The following is a 20,298-nucleotide window of genomic DNA, read 5'->3' as shown; positions in this document are numbered from 1 at the left end:
AGAATCAAGTGGCCATGGATAAAAATTGTGTCTGAGAGACTTTCAAGGAGTTACTTAGCCACTCTGAGCTTTTTGCTCCATGATTAGTATAGCAGTGATAATAATATCAACCCTACAATATTACATTATGGAATTAAATGTCTGTGAAAGTGTCTTGCTCACAGTAATTGCTCAATAATGATTCATGTCCTCCCTTCCCGTCTTAATTCAGATTTATTTACATATGTTCAATAGAACAATAAATATTTGTGATTCCGTTTTTCTAGTACCTGCTTCTAGTTATTTCAGGTTTTTATACAGGCACAAAAGCCCTTTTCTTCTATACTGGTTTCCCTAAGAGGAGTTACCTTGACCTAAAAAATACGGAAAGCACTAAAACCCTGCCTTTCTTGGTCAGTTATGTGCATTTTAAAAAATAAACATTCTATATAAGCTGTTATTCTGGAAAACTGGAATTTCACTGGCAATCCCTGATCCATTTATGCACATAAATTTCCACAGGTAAATACACCAACTAGTCAGAAGCTGGTAATATGAAGGTAGAGTTGAGTCAGAATGGGAACGGGTGGCTGGGATGAGGGGCAGAAGACAACTACAGATATAAGAGCCAGGAAAATGAGTTGCTTAACACTGATTAACGGCTAGGCTCGTCATACTCATTAAAAGCATTAACTCCTGATTTAAGTTATTTTAAAAATATATTTATGCTAATGTGCTAAAGTTTTTGTGCTAACGAAATCAAATTTCATCTTTCTGGAATATTTCAGGGCCAAGGTAATGCTAAAAGTTTTGAGATAGGGGCTAAAGAAAGGGAGCTCAGGCCTGACAGTCTCAGGATACAGGATGGATAGAAAATGGGGGAAGCTGAATGAGCAGAGACTTTGGGCCTGCAAAGGTTGGGACCAGGATGTAAGCATGGGGTTCAAGTTCACAGTCCCATTATTAACAACACTGAGGAGTACCACTGCTGCCCAAGCAATCAGGAAAGGTCCGGGCCAAAAACGCATATCCTTCTTTACTTCTCAGAACTGGAATTCCCATTCAACTGATTTTCTGGAAAAATAAAGTTTCATTTTACGTCATCATGGTGATTTTCTTGAGAATATAATGCCAAGAGTATAGCTTCAAGATCATCTTGTTGTCTAACTCCTGGTTCCTTATAAATAAATAAATAAGAACTGCTGAACTACTAAGAGCAATGGCAGCCGCTAGACCCCTTGAAGTTACTGTTAACAACAACAACAAAAAAACTTTCCCCCAGGCATTTCTCTGTTGCACTGAAAGAAAGAAAAACTCCCAAGGGAAATAGAAACCTAAAAACCTTGGAAAATAATTCCATTTTAACACAGACCAATTACTAAATAGAGAATTACTCAAATAAATAAAGTATTTTCCTAAAACAAAGAAACTAAACCTGGATTTAGGTGAATTGATATTTATTCAGAATGATTTTTAATGTTGTTATTCTAAAACTTCCAAAAATTCCATCTGGTATAGGAGTTGTTGAAATAGTCGTAGATCATGGTATAGTTGGTGAGGGGTTGCTGGGTTTTATTTAAAGTGCTATTCAGAAGTTAACATATAGGTTTCATTCAAAGTTTAAGAAGCAAAAAATGAACAACCAGAAACAAGGGTAAGATGTGGGGATATGGATAGATATTTTATACATAAGACTTCTGCATCCCAAAATATCAGCTTGTTACAGAATTCTGTCATCTGTTCTTGCTTCAGTCAAAACAAACAAACAAAAACAGTCAAAACAGTATGAACAATAATCATCTATGCCACCAAAAGCTTTTCATTCATTCAGCAAGCATTGAGTCCCTAGCTGGAGATGCAAAGAGGAGCAAGAAATATTCTCTTCCATTGAGAAGCTCATTGTCTAATGTAGAATGTAGATAAGCAACCAGACATCCAGAATGACCCGTGTTATGAGCAATAATACAGCTGAACACTGGGAACTATGGGGGCACTGGGGAAGGGTGCCTAAGCCAGAGAGCTTCGCTGGGGAGCCTTGATGTCTGAGTAAGAATTAACCAGGTGAAGCAGAAGGGGAAGTAAGTTCTGGAACAAACAGAGAGTTTCGAGTGCAAAGGCAGGCAGAGTATGAGGAGGGAAGGCCTTACTTCTTTGTGACTGCAGCATGAAAGTAAGGGGAGGACTGAGAGAGATGAGGCTGGATAGGTGGTCCTGGATGTCCTAATTAATTTTGAATTAGCAAATAATAAGTATGACTTTTCTCTATTTTTTAAAAAAACTTAGTTCCTTAATTGCACCCAAAATTTATCTGTTGAGATAAAATAATTTCATTCCTAGTTCTAATTAGTTGCTTAAATAATTGTTATCCTTGGAGAGCAGTAAATGACAGATGGAGGTTAAAAATTTTGTACAAATGTCAGTTGCAGTTTGTTCATAAATTATGTAGCAATTACCTGCCTTGTCTGGTTGACATATACTTGAGGGAGGATGGATGGAAAGTGCTGAATGCCTGAAGATAAATCAGCTCTTCTTCTGGGAGGTGAGTTTATTCTTCTTTGAAACCTAGGGGTATTTAGTGTCTGGACATAGTTTGGGAGGAAGTGGCATGGAGTACCTAGAGAAGCCCTTCACTATGGGTGAACTCTTAATTCTTTTCTTTTTCTTTTCTTTTTTTTTTTTTTTTTGAGACAACGTTTTGCTCTTGTTGCCCAGGCTGGGGTGCAATGGTGCAATCTCAGCTCACTGCAACCTCCACCTCCTGGATTCAAGCAATTCTACTGCCTCAGTCTCCCAAGTAGCTGAGATTACAGGCATGTGCCACCACACCTAGCTAATTTTTTGTATTTAGTAGGGACAGGGTTTCACCATGTTGGTCAGGCTGGTCTCGAACTCCTGACCTCGGGTGATCCACCCGCCTCGGCCTCCCAAAGTGCTGGGATTACAGGCATAAGCCAACACACCTGGCCTCTTACTTCTTTTCTCTGATGAACTCTCAGGCTCTTCCACTACCTCAAATTGCACTATGACCTGTCAGGTGTTAGAGAGATCAGCAGTGGAGAAAGTCCCAGGAAACAGTCTGGAATCAAAAGGGGTCTGTCCCTCTCCTGGACATATCAAATATGAAAACATCACATTTACCAAGAGACAACACCATAAGAGGGTAACTGACAGAAACCAATTCCATCCTGAAAATGCTCTGAGGCTTTAAACATACTTTATTGTCTAGACTTTGGGCCTCAGAATACACCTGCTTTTTCTCCCACTATCCTGATGAACTCTGCACTCTAAAATTTTTCTCTGTACCAATTTAGCAAACCTCCATTTATTAGCAACTTTAACCTCCAGATCCTTTAGATGACTTTCATTCTTCTTTGTCCTGGATATTTTTACATGACAGACAAAAATATCTATTCTCAGAGCTGGAGGAGATAAAAATGTTTGCCCTGAAGGGAATGAACTCTTGATTTAGCTAAAACTTTTTAAAGAGTATATATTAAATATAAATACAGTATTATATAAAATTATAATGTGACAAATTCATTGTGAAATAGTCCATTTTTCTGCTGTAATACTTTTTATGTAGAGTTTTTTTTTTTTAAAAAAAAAAACAAGGTAAACTTAGTAAAATGGAGCAGAAGAATAAAGAAGCAGAAAACAAACTTATTCTAAGACCTGAGCTGTGTTCTAAGATGAAAGTGGTTTCTGCTCGTTGGCAAGAAGAGAAAAATCCTAGACATTATTTCTCTTGCATCATAGGACAGTAAGGAAAGTGTGGCTCAGCCAAATAAGTCAAGAGACTGTCACCTTCTGCCAGATCTTGGAGCAATTCTTATTCTTCATTAGTTCTTTTTTTTTTTTTTTTTTTTTTGAGACGGAGTTTCACTCTTGTTGCCCAGGCTGGAGTGCGATGGCACAATCTCGGCTCATTGCAACCTCTGCCTCCAAGGTTCAAGCGATTCTCCCCAGGTTCAAGTGATTCTCCTGCCTCAGCCTCCCAAGTACCTGGGATTACAGGCGCCTGCCACCACATCCAGCCAATTTTTGTATTTTAGGCTGGTCTCGAACTCCTGGCCTCAGGTGATCCACCCGCCTCAGCCTCCCAAAGTGCTGGGATTACAGGCGTGAGCCACCACGCCCAGCCTCTAGTTCTTTTTTATGAATCATTTGATTAAGTGCTGTTAAACACTCCCTAGCACTGCAATAAGTGTTTTATATAACTTTATTCAACCTCACAACTATAAAATGGGCCCATTTTACAAATGAAGGACCTGGGGCTCAGAGAGGGCAAGGAATTTGCTCAAAGTCACACAGGTAGTTACTGGTGGAGCTATGCCAAACTCACATCAGTCTGAATCAAAAATTTTTCTTCTGAACTTTTATACTATACATTATACTTGCTTTATCCAGTGACAATGCTAAGTTCATTAAGAAGTGAGAAACAACTTCTATGTATAGTATTCATGCAATCCTACACAATTCCACAAAATGTTTAAGAATTTTCTATCCCCCTTCTCTTTTAGCAGTATATTCCATTCCCCACCAGAACTAGCAGGGACAAGGTAGCTAAGGCTAGCACTGTTTCAAAACATTTTGCTTCAAAAGTGTTTCACTTCATCATCTCATTAATAGCTACAAAGAATCAAAGAGAACAAAGGAACTTATTCTACCCACCCCTTGATCCCTTTATTAGACCAACTTACTCAAGGGAATCAATGATTTTTTTTGGCTCCACAGGGCACGGATAGATAACTTCATCGATGTGCTTCAGGTTACAATTTGAATAGGCAGTAGAGATATGTATAAAGGCTTCCAGCTTTGGCATCTGACTAGCCATAAGCAAGAGCTGCCGGGTGGCAGTGACGTTAAGTTGCACAGCATGTCTAGAGAAGATTAAGCAGAAGGAAATACAATGAAGTAAGTCAGTATCATGCCTTGCTATAACTGCACCTACTCCAATAACTGGCATACCTATCAGATTTTGGTGGCTGCACCAAAACACCAGGAAGAGAAGGATGGGTCATGGCTACACAGTTATGTGATACTCGGAATGTTTTATGTAGTGATGATGTGTTTTGTGCACGTAAATCCTATTCACTGACACACTGTACATATATCTAGAGGACAATTGGTTCTAATCAACTGAAAAAAGAATTACAATACTCTGAATTTATAAAGGTGCTTCTATAGGCAGCCATTAAAAGAACAAAAACATGTAAATTAAGCATCTAACTGAAGAAGCTGGAAAATATAAATAAACTGGAGGGGAGCAACAGTAGATTTTTTAAATGAGCAATGTAAGTTGCTATTGTAAAGGTCCAGGCAAGACATGAAAATTGATGTCAAAGTCTAAAATTGCAGCTAGTAGAATACAAAGCTATATAAACAGTATGGGATAACAATGAAATAGTTCATTCCAGGAATACATGGTTTATCCAATACCAGGAAACTTACTAATTTAATTTAACTCGAAAGAGAAAAACTATATAAGAATCTATATGTATTCTGAAAAGTTTAAAATGACATTTAATTTCCATTTCCAATTAAACAAATTCACTAGAATAGGAATAAAATGATTAAGCAATATATATTTAAATTTGCTAGCCAACATCATTCTTAATGGTGAAAAGCTAGGAGCACTGCTTTTAACGTCAGTGGTAGGAGTAATGCCTACAATCACACTACTACTTAACATTGTTCTGAAGTCCTAGCCTTGGAACTAATTAGAAAAATAAAATTAAAGAACAAAAATTGCTGTCGGATTATATAATTGCATACATGGAAAACAGAAGCAGCTTTTTAAAAAGCTGAAATGTACTATAATTCAGTGAGGTGTCCACTGATAAAAATTACGTAAAAAATCACTAGCTTGCCTGTATATAAACAAAAATTAGAGAATAAAAGGGAAGAAATGTTCAAAGTTGAACATTTAAAATATATCAAATTCATCATAAATGAATATATAATAACAAAAAACTAATAAAAAATTGAATAAACGGGAAAACATATATTGTTCTTGGATAGGAAGAATGAATATTTTAAATGTACTAAATGTTTTAAAAGTATTCTACATATACAAGGTAATTCTAATCAAACTCCCAAGATTTTTAAAAACCTGGCAAAATTATCTTAAATTTAATCAGGAAGTATATGCAAAGAGAACAGTAAGGAAAATTCTATAAAAATGAAAGTGTGGCTGGGCACGGTGGCTCACGCCTGTAATCCCAGCACTTTAGGAGGCCGAGGCGGGCGGATCACCTGAGGTCAGAAGTTCAAGACCAGCCTGGCCATGATTGTGAAACCCCGTCTCTACCAAAAATATAAAAATTATCTGGGCATGGTGGTGCGTGCCTGTAGTCCCAGCTACATGGGAGGCTGAGGCAAGAGAATCACTTGAACCCAGGAGGTGGAGACTGCAGTGAGCCGACATAGTGCCACTGCACTCCAGCCTGGGCAACAGAGCGAGACTCCATCTCAAAAGAAAAAAATACAGTGCTGTGAGTATACTTGCTCTAATATAATAAAAATTACAGTAATTAAAATGATACAGTACTGGAAGTGAAAGCCTGTAACAAAATAGTTTAAAAACTGAAATTTAGTTTAAGAGCTTTATATCAGATAAAGAGTAAAAATAAAATATTTAACAAATATTGTTTAAAAACTAATCATATGGCAGAAAAGAAAAATAAAGCTGCTTTACTTTCACATCTGCACCACTCTTCTTACAGAATTGGCCTGTACTCCTCTTTCTAGGTAAATGCTTTATAAATGGATCAAATATCTAAATGTAAAAATGAAGCCATAAAATACTAGGAGAAATTATAAATAACTGCATAAATAATAGACTTGAAAGACATTTGATAAATTGTTAAAATAGTTTGAGCCTTATAAAAGATGAAGAGTTTAATGGCCAGGCGCAGTGGCTCACGCCTGTAATCCCAGCACTTTGGGAGGCCAAGGCGGGTGGATCACCTGAGGTCAGGAGTTTGAGACGAGCCTGGCCAACATGATAAAACCCCGTCTCTACTAAAAATACAAAAGTATTAGCCGGGCATGGTGGCGGGCACCCATAATCCCAACTACTCGGGAGGCTGAGGCAGGAGAATCGCTTGACCCCAGGAGGCGGAGGTTGCAGTGAGCCCAGATCCTGCCATTGCACTCCAACTTGGGCAATAAGAACGAAACTCTGTCTCAAAAAAAAAAAAAAAATGAAGAATTATTGTGCTGAAACTTTCAAGAAGTCTTAATAAGAAAAAAATGTTTCAATAGAAAAATAGGCAAAGAACATCAATAGGCATTTCACAAAGAACAAAATGCCAATAAGCATTTAAATAGCATTAGCCTTTGTAATCATCAAAGAAATACAAATCAGAACATGCGCTACCATTTCCATTATCCTATTAGCAACATTAAAAGAATTTAAAAATTATAGTATTATTTTGTGACTGTAAAAATGAGCATTCATGTGCACAGAGACCATGTAAGTGGACACCACATTTTTGGAGAGCAATTTAGCATTATGTGTGAAAATGCAAACTGTTCATAACCTGGGTACATCTGATATGTATCTGATAATTGTACTTCTAGGAATTTATCTCAAGAAGAGCACACGAAGGGGTGAAAAATATACATGCACACAGATGTTCACTGCAGTGTTGTTCATAATAGTGAAAAATTAAAACAATCCAAATGTCCACCGACATAGAACTGGTTTAATATATTATATATATGTACAATGGAATGTCATGTAATCATTACAAATTAGAATATTTATTGACAATGATAGATATCAAAAAATATAATTGAGCAGGTTGCAAAACATCATTCTCGCGAGGATGCCATTTTCTTCCAGTAAAATTGAACATACACCTATGTAATCATAGATACATAAAGAAAAATTGGAGTGAATGTTCTCCACAATAGTAAATGGTTGTTTCTAGATGGTGGGATCTTGGAGGAGTTTTGCTTCTTTGTATGTTTTTTTTGTTTAGAGTGTATTTCTTTTTTTTTTTACAGAAACTATGAAGAAATTTACATGCACACATATGTATACAAGCCATGAGAGGGAAATGGGAATGTACCTGAGAGTGTCGTCAAAGCGTACAGTGGCTGCACAGTGAAATATTATGTTTGTACAGGAGAGAAGCTCCTGCATGTCCTCTTTGCTGATGGCAAAGTCATTCTGATTGAGATCTGCATAAATAGCTCTGATCTTCTCATGCACATTTGGACAAACTTCTTTGACTTTCTCAAATAGCTGAAACATAAATATAGATCAATATACAAAAAATAGCATCATCATTTTCACATTGTTCTTGTTTACAACAACCTGTTTAATTATACTTAAAAACTGGTTTTAGTTGTAATAACATGACTTAAAGAAGACATCTGGCTGGGCATGGTGGCATATGCCTGTAATCTCAGCACTTTGGGAAGCCAAAGCAGGGAGATCACTTGAGCCCAGGAGTTCGACACCAGCCTGGGCAACATGGTAAAAACCTGTCTCTACTAAAAATACAAAAAATTAGCCAGGCGTGGTGGTGTGTGCCTGTAGTCCCAGCTACTTGGGAGGCTGAGCTGGGAGGATCCCTTGATTGATTAATATTAGAAAAACTGTTAAAGATCTTTCTGGAAGAGTCAGAATTATCTCTTTGTTGAGAATGTGCCCAGGACACTTTATCAACCTTCTTAATCCCAGATGTCAAAAGCATTGAGGACTGACCTAACTTCCAAATTATTTTTCAGAATTGTAGTAACACACCACTGAAAAGGCTGCCCCTACAGTGCAGAAAAATGGTAGACAGAATTGAAGTATGTTAACTTGCCAGATCAATATGTGGATTTCTTCCCTTTCCTAGTCATCTTCATTAAATCCTCAGAATGGCTTCTGAACATGCTCTTGCCTGATACAAATGAGACATGGTTTCTCTGACTACCTGAGATCAACTTTTTATTACGCAATAAAAACAGCCTGGGGTACATCTCTTCCAGAAAGATCTTTAACAGTTTTTCTAATATTAATCATAAACATGCTAAGTGTTTTCTTCTAGAGTCAGATGTTTTCCCTCTTGATAGTTAACTGTACAACAAACGTATGTTGAATATTTTTGAATAAGCTTATCTAAAATTTGTATAATTTTCTCTTTTTTGATAACTGAATTTGGAGAAGACTCTTTTTGAGTCTACATGATATATTTTATTCACTAGAAATTTACTTAGGGTTCTGTGGACTCTTTCACTTTGGCCTGTGAAGACTTCTGACTACTGGAAAGCAAGAAGTAGGAGATGGTTTCAGCATCCACCCTTCTCACAATGGGGTTCCTTATATATGATGTAAGCTGTCATATTTAGATTTTATTTTGCCTTTGGTTTTTATAACTTTAAAAGACAGAACTTACTGCTATTCCATATTATACTTTCAGGCAACCTGTGCAATGTTGAACAGCACCAAAATCCCATATTTGCATTACTTTTCAGGAGATCATTACAATTTTAGGAAATAATGTTCCAATCTGTGTTGTATCTGTTGCATTGTATTTTCAATCAAGAATGCATATTTGAATGAACATAGTACAATTTTTTAAAAGTCTGAGTTTTCTGATTTAGATAGTAGTTGATAATGTTCCACTGAAATAAATCAATGAATTGGCTGCATCAATTCAAACCACAGTGCTAAATGAGGATTCCATTTTACTACATTAGCCTTGCTTAATAATAGGACTTACCCTGTCAGGAATCTCACCATACCCCTATAGCTTCTAAAATGATACTCTTTAATAGTGCCACGTCCTGAATAGAGTGACAGAGATGGCAGCCAACTGTAATCCAACAGGTCAGTGGTTTTGGTCTTTTCATAATGCTGTCCACAAAGTGAACTGCATTGGAATCACTAGTAGCATAATTAAAATGTATATTCCTGGGTCCTATCCCATACCCACTAAATAAGAAATTACCAGGGCACACCCAGGAATCTGTATTTCACACCAAGTCCTCCAATTGATTTTAAGGCATGCAAATGATGAGAATTTCTCCATTTAGAGTGCTAACATGGACAATTGCAGATGAATAACTGCATACGACTCATTTCCTTTTATAACTACCCAGAGCAATCTTCACATCAGTAGCTTTCAAACTGTAGGCATGAAAAATCAAGGAACCTGAGGGAGGGGGTGGGGGGAGGGATAGCATTAAGAGATATACCTAATGCTAAATGATGAGTTAATGGGTGCAGCACACCAACATGGCACATGTATACATATGTAACAAACATGCACATTGTGCACATGTACCCTAAAACTTAAAGTATAATAATAAAATTAAAAAAATATATTTCTTTATTCCACCCTCAGAGACCCTGGCTCAGTAGTTTTGTGTGTAACCTAGGAAATTGTATTTCTTAACCGCCTCTGCAGGTGGATCTGATGGTCCAGGTACCATAATTGGGAAACATGACTCTGAAAAATTCATGTCTGTTCTTAAATTCAGGGCTTATATTTCCCCCTCTAGTTTGTAAACTCCTTGATTCTTTTTTTCTTTTGTGGGGAAACTCTTTCTATTTTTCTTTAATTTCTGTGGGTACATAGTAGGTATATATATTTATGGGGTACATGAGATGTTTTTATACAGGTATGCAATATGAAATAAGCACATCATGGAGAAGGGAGTATGTATCCCTTCAAGCATTTATCCTTTGAGTTACAAGCAATCCAATTATACTCTTTAAATTATTTTAAAATGTACCATTATTATTGACTATAGTCACCTTATTGTGCTATCAAATAGTAGGTCTTATAAATTCTTCTATCGTTTGTCACCCTTTACCATTCCCATCTACCCCCTCCCACTTGCCTTCCCAGCCTCTGGTAACCATCCTTCTACTCTTTATGTCCATGAGTTCAATTGTTTTGATTTTTGTACCTGACAAGTAAGTGAAAACATGCAATGTTTGTCTTTCTGTGCCTGGTTCATTTCACTTAGCATAATGACCTCCATTTCCATCCATGTTGTTGCAAATGACTGAATCCCATTCTTTTTGATGGCTGAGTAGTACTCCATTGTGTACATGTACCACATTTTCTTTATCCATTCATCTATTGATGGACACTTAGGTGGCTTCCAAATCTTAGCTAGTGTGAGCAGTACTGCAACAAACATGGGAGTGCAGATACCTCTTTGAGATACTGATTTCCTTTTTGTTGGGTATATACCTTGCAGTGGGACTGCTGGATCATACAGTATTTCTTTCTTTTTTTTTTTTTTTTTTTTTTTTTAGACAGAGTCTCACTCTGTCACCCAGGCTGGAGTGCAGTGGCAAGATCTTGGCTCACTACGACCTTCACCTCCCGAGTTCAAGTGATTCTCTTGCCTCAGCCTCCTGAGTAGCTGGGATTACAAGTATGCACCAGCATGTCTGGCTAATTTTTCTATTTTTAGTAGAGATGGGGTTTTGCTACATTGGCCAGGCTGATCTTGAACTCCTGACCTCCAGTGATCCACCCGCCTCGGCCTCCCAAAGTGCTGGGATTACAGGCATGAGCCACCACACCTGGCCCATATGGTATTTCTATTGTTTTTTGAGGAACATGCAAACTGTTCTCCATAGTGGTTGTACTAATTTACATTCCCACCAACAGCGTATGAGGGTTCCTTTTTCTCCACATCATTGACAGCATTTGTTATTGCCTATCTTTTAGATATAAGCCATTTTAACTGGGGTGAAATAATATCTCATTGTAGTTTTGATTTGCATGTCTCTGATGATCAGTGATGTTGAGCACGTTTTTATATGCCTGTTTGTCTTTTGTATGTCTTCTTTTGAGAAATGGTTATTCAAATATTTTGCTCATTTTTTGATCAGATTATTATACTTTTTACTATATAGTTGTTTGAGCTCCTTATGTATTCTGATTATTAATCCTTTATGAGATAGGTTGTTTGCAAATATTTTTCCCCATTCTGTGGCTTGTCTCTTCACTTTGTTGATTGTATCCTTTGCTGTGTAGAAGCTTTTTAACTTGATGTGATCCCATTTGTCCATTCTTGCTTTGGTTGCCTGTGCTTGTGGGGTATTGCTCAATAAATTTTTGCCCAGACCAATGTCCTGTAGATTTTCCCAAATGTTTTCTTGTAGTAGTTTCATAGTTTGAAGTCTTAGATTTAAGTCTTTAATCCATTTTGATTTGATTTTTGTGTATGCAGAGAGATAGGGGTCTAGTTTCATTCTGCTGTATCTGGATATCCAGTTTTCCCAACACCATTTATTGATGAGGCTGTCTTTTCCCCAGTGTATATTCTTGGCACCTTTGTCAAAAGAGTTCACTGTAGGTGTGTGGATTTTTTTCTGACTTCTCTATTCTGTTCTATTGGTCTGTATGTCTGTTTTTATGCTGGTACCATGCTATTTTGGTTACCATAGCTTTGTAGTATAATTTGAAGTCAAGTAATATGATTCCTCCAGTTTTATTCTTTTTTGCTCAGGTTAGCTTTGGCTGTTCTCAGTCTTTTGCAGTTCCATATAAATTTTAGGATTGTTTATTCTATTTCTATGAATAATGTTATTGATATTTTTATAAGGATTGCACTGAATCTGTAGACTGCTTTGGGTGGTAGTATGGATATTTTAACAATATTGATTCTTCTAATCCATGAACATGGAATACTTTTCTAGTTTTTGGTGTCCTCTTCAATTTCATTCATCAGTGTTTTATAGTTTTCATTATAGAGATCTTTCACTTCTCTGGTCAAGTTAATTCCTAGGTATTTAATTTTATGTGTGGCTATTTTAAAGGCTTTTTAAAAAAATTTCTTTGTAAACTCCTTGATTCTTATTCATCTCTTTATGCTTGACAGTATGCCATTCATTGAAAAGACTCAAATTTTGCTTATTGAATTAAAATTAATTCCTGTAATATCAGTAATAGAACTATTACTACAATAGAATGGAAACCTGATTCCTGAAGTTTGTATGACTGTGATGAGAGATAGCAGATAGTGACTGCTAAACGAGGACACAAGTGTTTCCTGAGTCCTCTATATTAACTGCCAGTGGGAGCTTGAAGTAATGTGATTTCTCCAGTTTTTATAGCAGACCCTCTATTTTTATAATAATGACAAGATGAAATGGTGCAAATGGAACCTGGATAAGCACCAGCTCTTCTAAAAAAAATTTTTTGTGTGTGTGTTTGTTGCTAATGTGAGAGATTAAAGTAAGAAAAATAGATAAAATCAAAATGAGTAAAGAAAAAACATAATTTCAGAAATTTCATTGAAAGCCCACCAATAAAGAACAATATAATTATTTTAAATTCTGAGAGCTTATCCTGTTTCTTCTCATTGCATAAACTCATATTCTCTACTTGATGGCACAAGACTGAGCGGTAAATAGTCGAAAAGCTGCTCACCATCATCAAAACTCAAGCAGAGGGATTGCTGTTGATCCATTTTAGGAAACCTTATTCTTTACAAGAGTAGGACACATTTCTGTGGTCACTGAAAGATACAGCTGAAAGGTGATCTAAGCATTTCAAATTGGAAACTTTGGGAGTGTTCCATGGATTTGCCATTACACAGGCAAGTATTTCTCTCCTTAATTTGTTTTTAAACATGAGATACTCTTCTAATTATACGAATAGTTACTTGTAGCCCAGAGGCAACAGAGAAACTGCAAACTCTAAGTAAGAAAATTCAGCAGAAAGAGAAAACCAGAAAAAAAAATTGTCTGGTTTAAATAAACTCTTTGGGTATGACTTCTGTAGTCAGACACCAAGACTGCATTTTTATTAGAAGTAGGAATTGGGGTGGGGGCATTACATTTATATAATGCTTTTGAAATAATCCAGAGGCCTTTAACATGGTCTCTTACAATCAACTAGTTAGCCGCATGACCTCATTTTGGAAGTATCCACAGGAGATTTGCCCTCTGCTTCCTGGGGCTCATTGAAGGTAATGAAATCTTTTCTAATCATGAGAATCTTTGATCTTTAATCATTTTACTAAGTCTTTCTCTTCAAAAAGTCTTTCTCTTCAAAAATAACTATATTATATAGTCCCAATAACCCACCAAAATTTGCTTAATTTTTTTTTTTGGAAAATAAATGAGTAAGGTTGCTTAAACTAAGGGGCAATCTCGGTGAAATATTTGGTGTCCCAAGGTGAAAGAGACACTGTAACATTTTTTTAGAGAATTTTTAGAGTGCTGAGTAAAAACAAATCAATGAATTCTGCAAATTAGCTTAAGTAGAAAACAATTAAACACAAGTATGTTAATTTAAGCAAAAACCATTATACCCAATGTACAGATTAACAAAAATTCACAAAATGTTAAAATTGTTGCTAGTTCACTAGTAACTCTCATAAGATGTAAAGGATTAATCTAGAAGTTTTTAATGCTTTAGCAAAGACCATTTCTATAACTCCATAAGGCAGCATGGTGTAGTAGTATGGCTGTCAAAATTCGGCATATAGCAGGGTTGCCCAGGAAGTTGCTCAAACAAACAAACCTATGTCCTGACCCTGAAGATTCTCATTCAACAGTTATTAGTCCAAGCTTCAGCATCTAATCTTTTCTTTGAACATGGTCTCTAGTAATTCTGATATATCCTGAAGTTGAGAACCACTGGTGTATTGGAAAGAGCTCAGGCCCTTAGGAGTCATGAAAGACTATATTTGAATTCTGATTCTGCCACTGATTTGCTATGTGACTGGGGCAAGTTACTTACCTCTCTGGGTGATTGTGTTTTTGCATATTTATCTAAAATGCCAACCACCTGACTATCGTATTCTGTGACCTCAGAGAATTAAGCATATATTATGCCGTTCTTAAAGACAATTTTGTGTTTAACAAAATTTTAGTTCACTTTACATAATATTCTACAATAAATGCTAAAGGCAACACAGTGTTTGATTCATCATCTTGTTATGTTTTATTTTCCCCACACCAAAGATCAATTTCACAGTCCTTTGAGAATTGTTTCTTGCATCTGGGCAGGAAAAGAGCTATGGTGGCTAGGAAGATGGAGACCAAACTTAACATTATTTCTACTCTCCAACAGAATTGGTGGCATCTCTGCATTATCCATGCTAGAGGATGGAAAAAACGCTGATATTAACTCAGAAATGGCAAGCAATAGTTTCACTTTCCTCATGATATTGTCATCAAGGAAGAAATTTCCTAGGGGAGGCAATGCAGTACAATAGGGAAAGTATGGACTTAGAGATTAGAGACCTGCATTCCAATTTTGCTGTATCACTTGGCACAAATTACATAACCTTGGAGAGATGACAACTGTATCTCATCTGTGATGTAGGAATAGGCATACTGCAGAGATTTCTGAGGATTCGTGTAATGAAAGTCAGATGTTTGTCTTAGTGCCTACCGCTTTGTAGGTCCCTAATAATAGGAAAATTCCCTTTCTACTTCCACAGCAATACTCCATTTCCAAAAACTGCTGATAAGAAAGCTGTGTTGTGTGTGTGTGTGTGTCTGTGTGTGTGTCTGTGTGTGTGTTGGGTCATGCCAACGTTTCTGATTTTATCCTGTGATCCAGATACTTCTAAGAACAAAATGTATGCCAAAATCATGTTGAACCTTATGGCTTGGTAACTTTTTGAATGAAATTAGTATGGGCAATTTGAAGCTTTTTTTAAGACTGCAGCTCTGTCAGCAGGCTGGAGTGCAGTGGTCTGATCTCGGCTCACTCCAACCTCCACCTCCCGGGTTCAAGTGATTCTCCTGCCTCAGCCTCCCAAGTAGTTGGGACTACAGGCACATGCCACTACACCCAGCTAATTTTTGTATTCTTAGTAGAGACGGGGTTTCATTATGTTGGCCAGGATGGTCTTGATCTCCTCACCTTGTGATCTGTCTGCTTCAATCTCCCAAAGTGCTGGGATTACAGGCATGAGCCACCAAGCCCGGCCAATTTGAAGCTTTTAAAAAAAAGACTTAATGTGATTGGAAGAGATTTTTTTCCTTCCTTCCTTCCCTCCTTCCCTCCTTCCCTCCCTGCCTTCTTCCCTTCCTCCCTTCCTTCCTTCCTTAAAGTAAATGGCCTGCAGGGGAGAGGTTGAACATCCTTCAGCTGATCTGACTTGAGTAACAGGAAAACTGAAAACTACTTACACTAGAGGCCTCTTGCTTTTGTGGGATAGTTTCTTAGTTCTTAGTGGGGGAAAAAACAGTAATGGAACACAGCTGGCTTTGGAAGTTTAAATGCAAATATTTCCAATTTTGGAAGTTTTAATGCAAATGTTTCCAATTGCCTTTGCCTTATGTAGAGATTTAACAGAATCATTAATGTCAATCAGAAATTCATTTTTGGAAGTTGAGAACAAGCAGCTTTTATACAGCGAAGCCTGGGGCAAGCATGAACACACTTTTTTTCCCCTACAAAAGAGTCTGAAAATTAACAAGAAACTTATAAAGTAAAAGTAACGCTTCTACTGTGTGCTTCTTTCATTGGTGGGCTTTTCTTTGAAGATGTTTTCTAATTCAGTTTTTTGTTTTGTTTTTGTTTTCTTAGTTCCAAGTTAATTTGTTTACCTCTTAAAGATTATCTAAGCCTTCTAGGAACTGCCAAACAATGATAGTCTCAAAAGGATTCAATAAACTAGTTCATAAAATGTCCCTATCTTCTATTGTCTTAAATCTAATCATGTTCTGTGAACTGTGGACCCAGTGTATAACCCTGTGTGATTTATCACCCAGAGTTCTCTACTGTATTTCAAAGTTGATTTACCTTAGGGGCAACTGAGGGTTTATTGAGTAATTCACATTTTTCCAGAGAAACTGGTTTGAAGGATCCAGTGCAACCTGCCAAGCTCTGTCTTTGTTTATAAACCCACTTACTGGTGATATCATTCAGGATAGTCTCTCTCTAAAAACCTTGAATTTTGTCTGGTCTTCTCGGATGAGGAATTCTCAACCTGGTACAATCTCATTCTAACTCTTCTCTTATATACTAAGTACTCATACTATATACTTTACTGTAACTTAACAGGAAAAGGTTGACCATTTTTGGTATTATCTCAATGATACATTTTTCAGTGTCTGAGCTCGCACTCATTCTTAAGTAGCTACATCACTTTTAATAATTTCTACTACTGCAGGTTTTATTCCCTTGGTATAGATATTGTCCTTTTAATGTTTTCTTAAGGAATTATTGAGAGTAGATTATTAGCAACTTAAGATACTAAACAGATAGACGTGGGACATGGTTGTTGTAAAAAGAAACATATCGGTAAGACACTAGGAAACTCAAAATGCTTTCAATGTTTCTTTGAACTTTACTACTGAATGATTTATTTGCAACTCATTATCTGGTATAGTGGGGAAAAGCCATCCATGTCTTTTTAAGCCAAGACATATTTAAGACAATAATAAAGCTAAAATATCAATTTCACTATCTACATTTGCTTTTGACACAACGAAAAGCTGATTGGTTCATAATTACATGAGCATATTTTCCATAGTAAGAGATGAAACAGCAGCTTGGAAACCCTTGGTCTGTGGTGAGCATGTTCACATTTCAACACATGAAATTTGGTGTGCGAAATTTACCTAGCAGCTCTTCAGATTTTATGAAAAACTAGACGATAATTTTTTAAAAAGCAATGTTGAATACTTAGAATCATACTTCTAATAAAAATAAGTCAAACTATTTAATTTTGATAAATAGTTTCAAAACTAAAAATGAACTGAACTTATACTTGATGACATAATTTTGTAAATTCATGATTGATTTCTGCCTTATTCTGATTTATTTACTACTTTACAAGATAGGTGTTTCTTTTCTTCCACTGTAAAAGTGTAATGTGTTCACTGTATTTGGAAAATGTGGAAGATAGAGGATTACTGTTCTTATTTTTTCACTATTATAGAGGGTAATTTTTCCTTACCATAGAAGTAGCATAATGATAATTCTAATTTGAAAATTTGAAAATGCAAAAAAAATGTAATCCAAGATCACAACAACATTTAGGGCTAATAATTGAGATTATACTGAATATAGTTTTGCATCTGTTTTTGCACCAATATATTACAAGCCTTTTTGTGTCATTTACTATTTTATAAAACATGATTCTTAATGCCTGAATACTTGTCTAACACTTGTATATATTGTTTATTTAGTCATTCCTTTATTGTGGAACATTTAAATTGGATCTAAGTTTACTATAAGTAATACTACAATAAAAATATCTATACATTATTTGTGGTGTCTCTGGTTGTTGTCTTAGAGTGACACCTTAATTATCTTTGTGAGAAAGTCCTCAAGAATCCTGCCATTAATTCATATACTTTCCCCCCATTGATATGTCCCTTTAAGTGCTCTGAAAATACTTAAGAAACTTAGTGATAAGAAAGAAAATTAATCTTTTTCGATTCTTCAGTTCTAGTTCTCTGTGGCCAATGGATTTTTTAAAATCCCTTTGTCTAGAGCATCTCCCATTTAATTGTTTCTCTTTGACAGCAGGGAAACTGGAAGTCAGATGTGATATCTATGCATACCATAAAAGGAAAAGAATGAAGCAGATGTCTGAATTTTGATACATAGAACAGATGTCCTTTTGGTCATATTTCCTGGGGGATATAGTTGTAATCAAAGGCCAACTGGTAACATTTTTGGTTACTATATTTTAAAAAAAATTTCCAAGCCTCACATAGCTGACATGGTTTATTTACCTTCAGGAACACTAGTACTTGCAGGGAGTTAGAATTCATTCATTATTATGTGTGACTGGAGAGATGTACTGCTTAAAAGCTATACCAGGCCCTACTTAGGAATAAGTTACAACTGCATTAAATCACTCTGTTTGTGTCAAACTCGTTAAAGTTAAATGGCAGAATCTAGAGGGGGACTGGATTAACATGAGATAATAAATATTTGCAGAATCCGATGCCTACCAGAAGAAACTCTGACCCAGACAAGATCACTGCATAAGAGGTTGGTTTTAGAAGTAGAGTTGGCTGAAATTAAAGTCTCGAGTGACAGGAAGACAGTGTTAAAGATAAATCCAAACTCTTCTTTATTGCTTGACACTTTTCCAATCAGCATTGACTTCATTCCTGGTAAGCTGATGTAACATGGTGAGTTCTACCTTATTTTATACTTTATTTGGTTAGAATATGGGGGAGGGGGTAAAGGTGCAGGTTGGTTATTTAAAATGCGCAGTCACCTCCACCAGCTTTCCAATATAGGGCTATTACTTAAGGGAATACACCCATAAAACTTTGATTTTCTAGTAATTCTGCTTTTGTGCATTCCTAATTTAAGACTCAGTGAGGGTGAAAGAGTTTTAGATTTGGCAAACACTGCACTATTTTCTCGAATTTTTTTGGATTTGCTAAAACCAATAACAAATTTATTACCCATTTTTTTTTCCTTTAACTTTTTTTCCATGTGTTGCCACTGTATCCTCCACATCTGGTTCAATGCTTGACACTTAATAGGCACTCAGCCAACACTTACTGAATGAACAAGTTTAATGCATTCCAGTTTTTTATTAGTTTTTAGATGATGTTGTGCCTAATGTATACTCCTTTCTTTCACTTCTTCATTAATCCTTTTGTTCATGTCTTTTACTTATGCCAAGCTGTAACATTGTGTGCATGAACCAAGGGATTTATTTTTTCTCCCACAGCCCCAGAGTCCGCCAATGACAGACCTTAAACCTAAAACACCCATTGGTTTCCATCTTTACTCTTGCAGAATGAGTTATGAAGCCAAAGATCGCAAGAAGAGCACACTTCTTAACAGCCACTTCAGAGGTGACAGCCAAGGAATAAGAAATAAGGAAGAACCTTCCAGAGGCTGGAGCCACCACAAATAATGATGGAAAAGAAGGTTCGTCCCAGAGAGTAGATTTAGAGGCTATTTAAGGAATTTCCCCACTCCCAGTGTAAGAAGCTTCTCAATACTTGCTAATCAGGATTTCCTTATGGTTATATTCTAGGGACTGCTGCTTGCCTGCCTGTCTTCTCTTTTTTGAATAGAAGGTGTCTTTGTCTGTTTGATTTTATTTTTAATTCAACTTCACTGTTCTACAATGACAAGAGGTAGAACAGAGACATTTTCTACCTCAACATGGGAGGCAGAAAATTTGCCTTTTTATCCAAGAATACCAAACCAGAAGCTGAAATATCTGGATCTGATAGAGAGGATAGTCTGTTCCCCCTTGGACTTTGGACTGGATGCAATAATGGTATGAGACCCTGGGGTAGGAATGAGTGTCTTCTATGTGTGGGAAAGAGAGGAAAGCAGATATTTGGCGACCTAAAAAGAAGGCCATGGCAGAACCTCATTAGCTGTTCAACAATCCTATTTT

The 20,298-nt window shown here is 36.4% G+C and overlaps 1 protein-coding gene across 3 annotated transcripts in view; it reads right to left on the bottom strand.

The window, feature by feature from the left end:
• The window catches only part of FAR2 (fatty acyl-CoA reductase 2), a 200,016-nt gene that overhangs the window by 36,676 nt on the left and 143,042 nt on the right, over positions 1-20,298 (bottom strand). For all 3 annotated transcript variants that reach the window (XM_054442369.2, XM_054442367.2, XM_054442368.2), the window contains exons 3-4: positions 8,058-8,233; positions 4,680-4,859 (exon numbers count right to left, since the gene is read on the bottom strand). In XM_054442369.2, the coding sequence (XP_054298344.1) occupies positions 4,680-4,859; positions 8,058-8,233 (356 nt within the window). The remainder of the gene's footprint in view (positions 1-4,679; positions 4,860-8,057; positions 8,234-20,298) is intronic.

Source organism: Pongo pygmaeus, chromosome 10 (assembly GCF_028885625.2).
Source record: "Pongo pygmaeus isolate AG05252 chromosome 10, NHGRI_mPonPyg2-v2.0_pri, whole genome shotgun sequence".
NCBI classification, from domain to species: domain Eukaryota; kingdom Metazoa; phylum Chordata; class Mammalia; order Primates; family Hominidae; genus Pongo; species Pongo pygmaeus.
The sequence above is the reverse complement of the archived record's forward strand: the minus strand, read 5'-3'. Positions and strand labels throughout refer to the sequence as shown.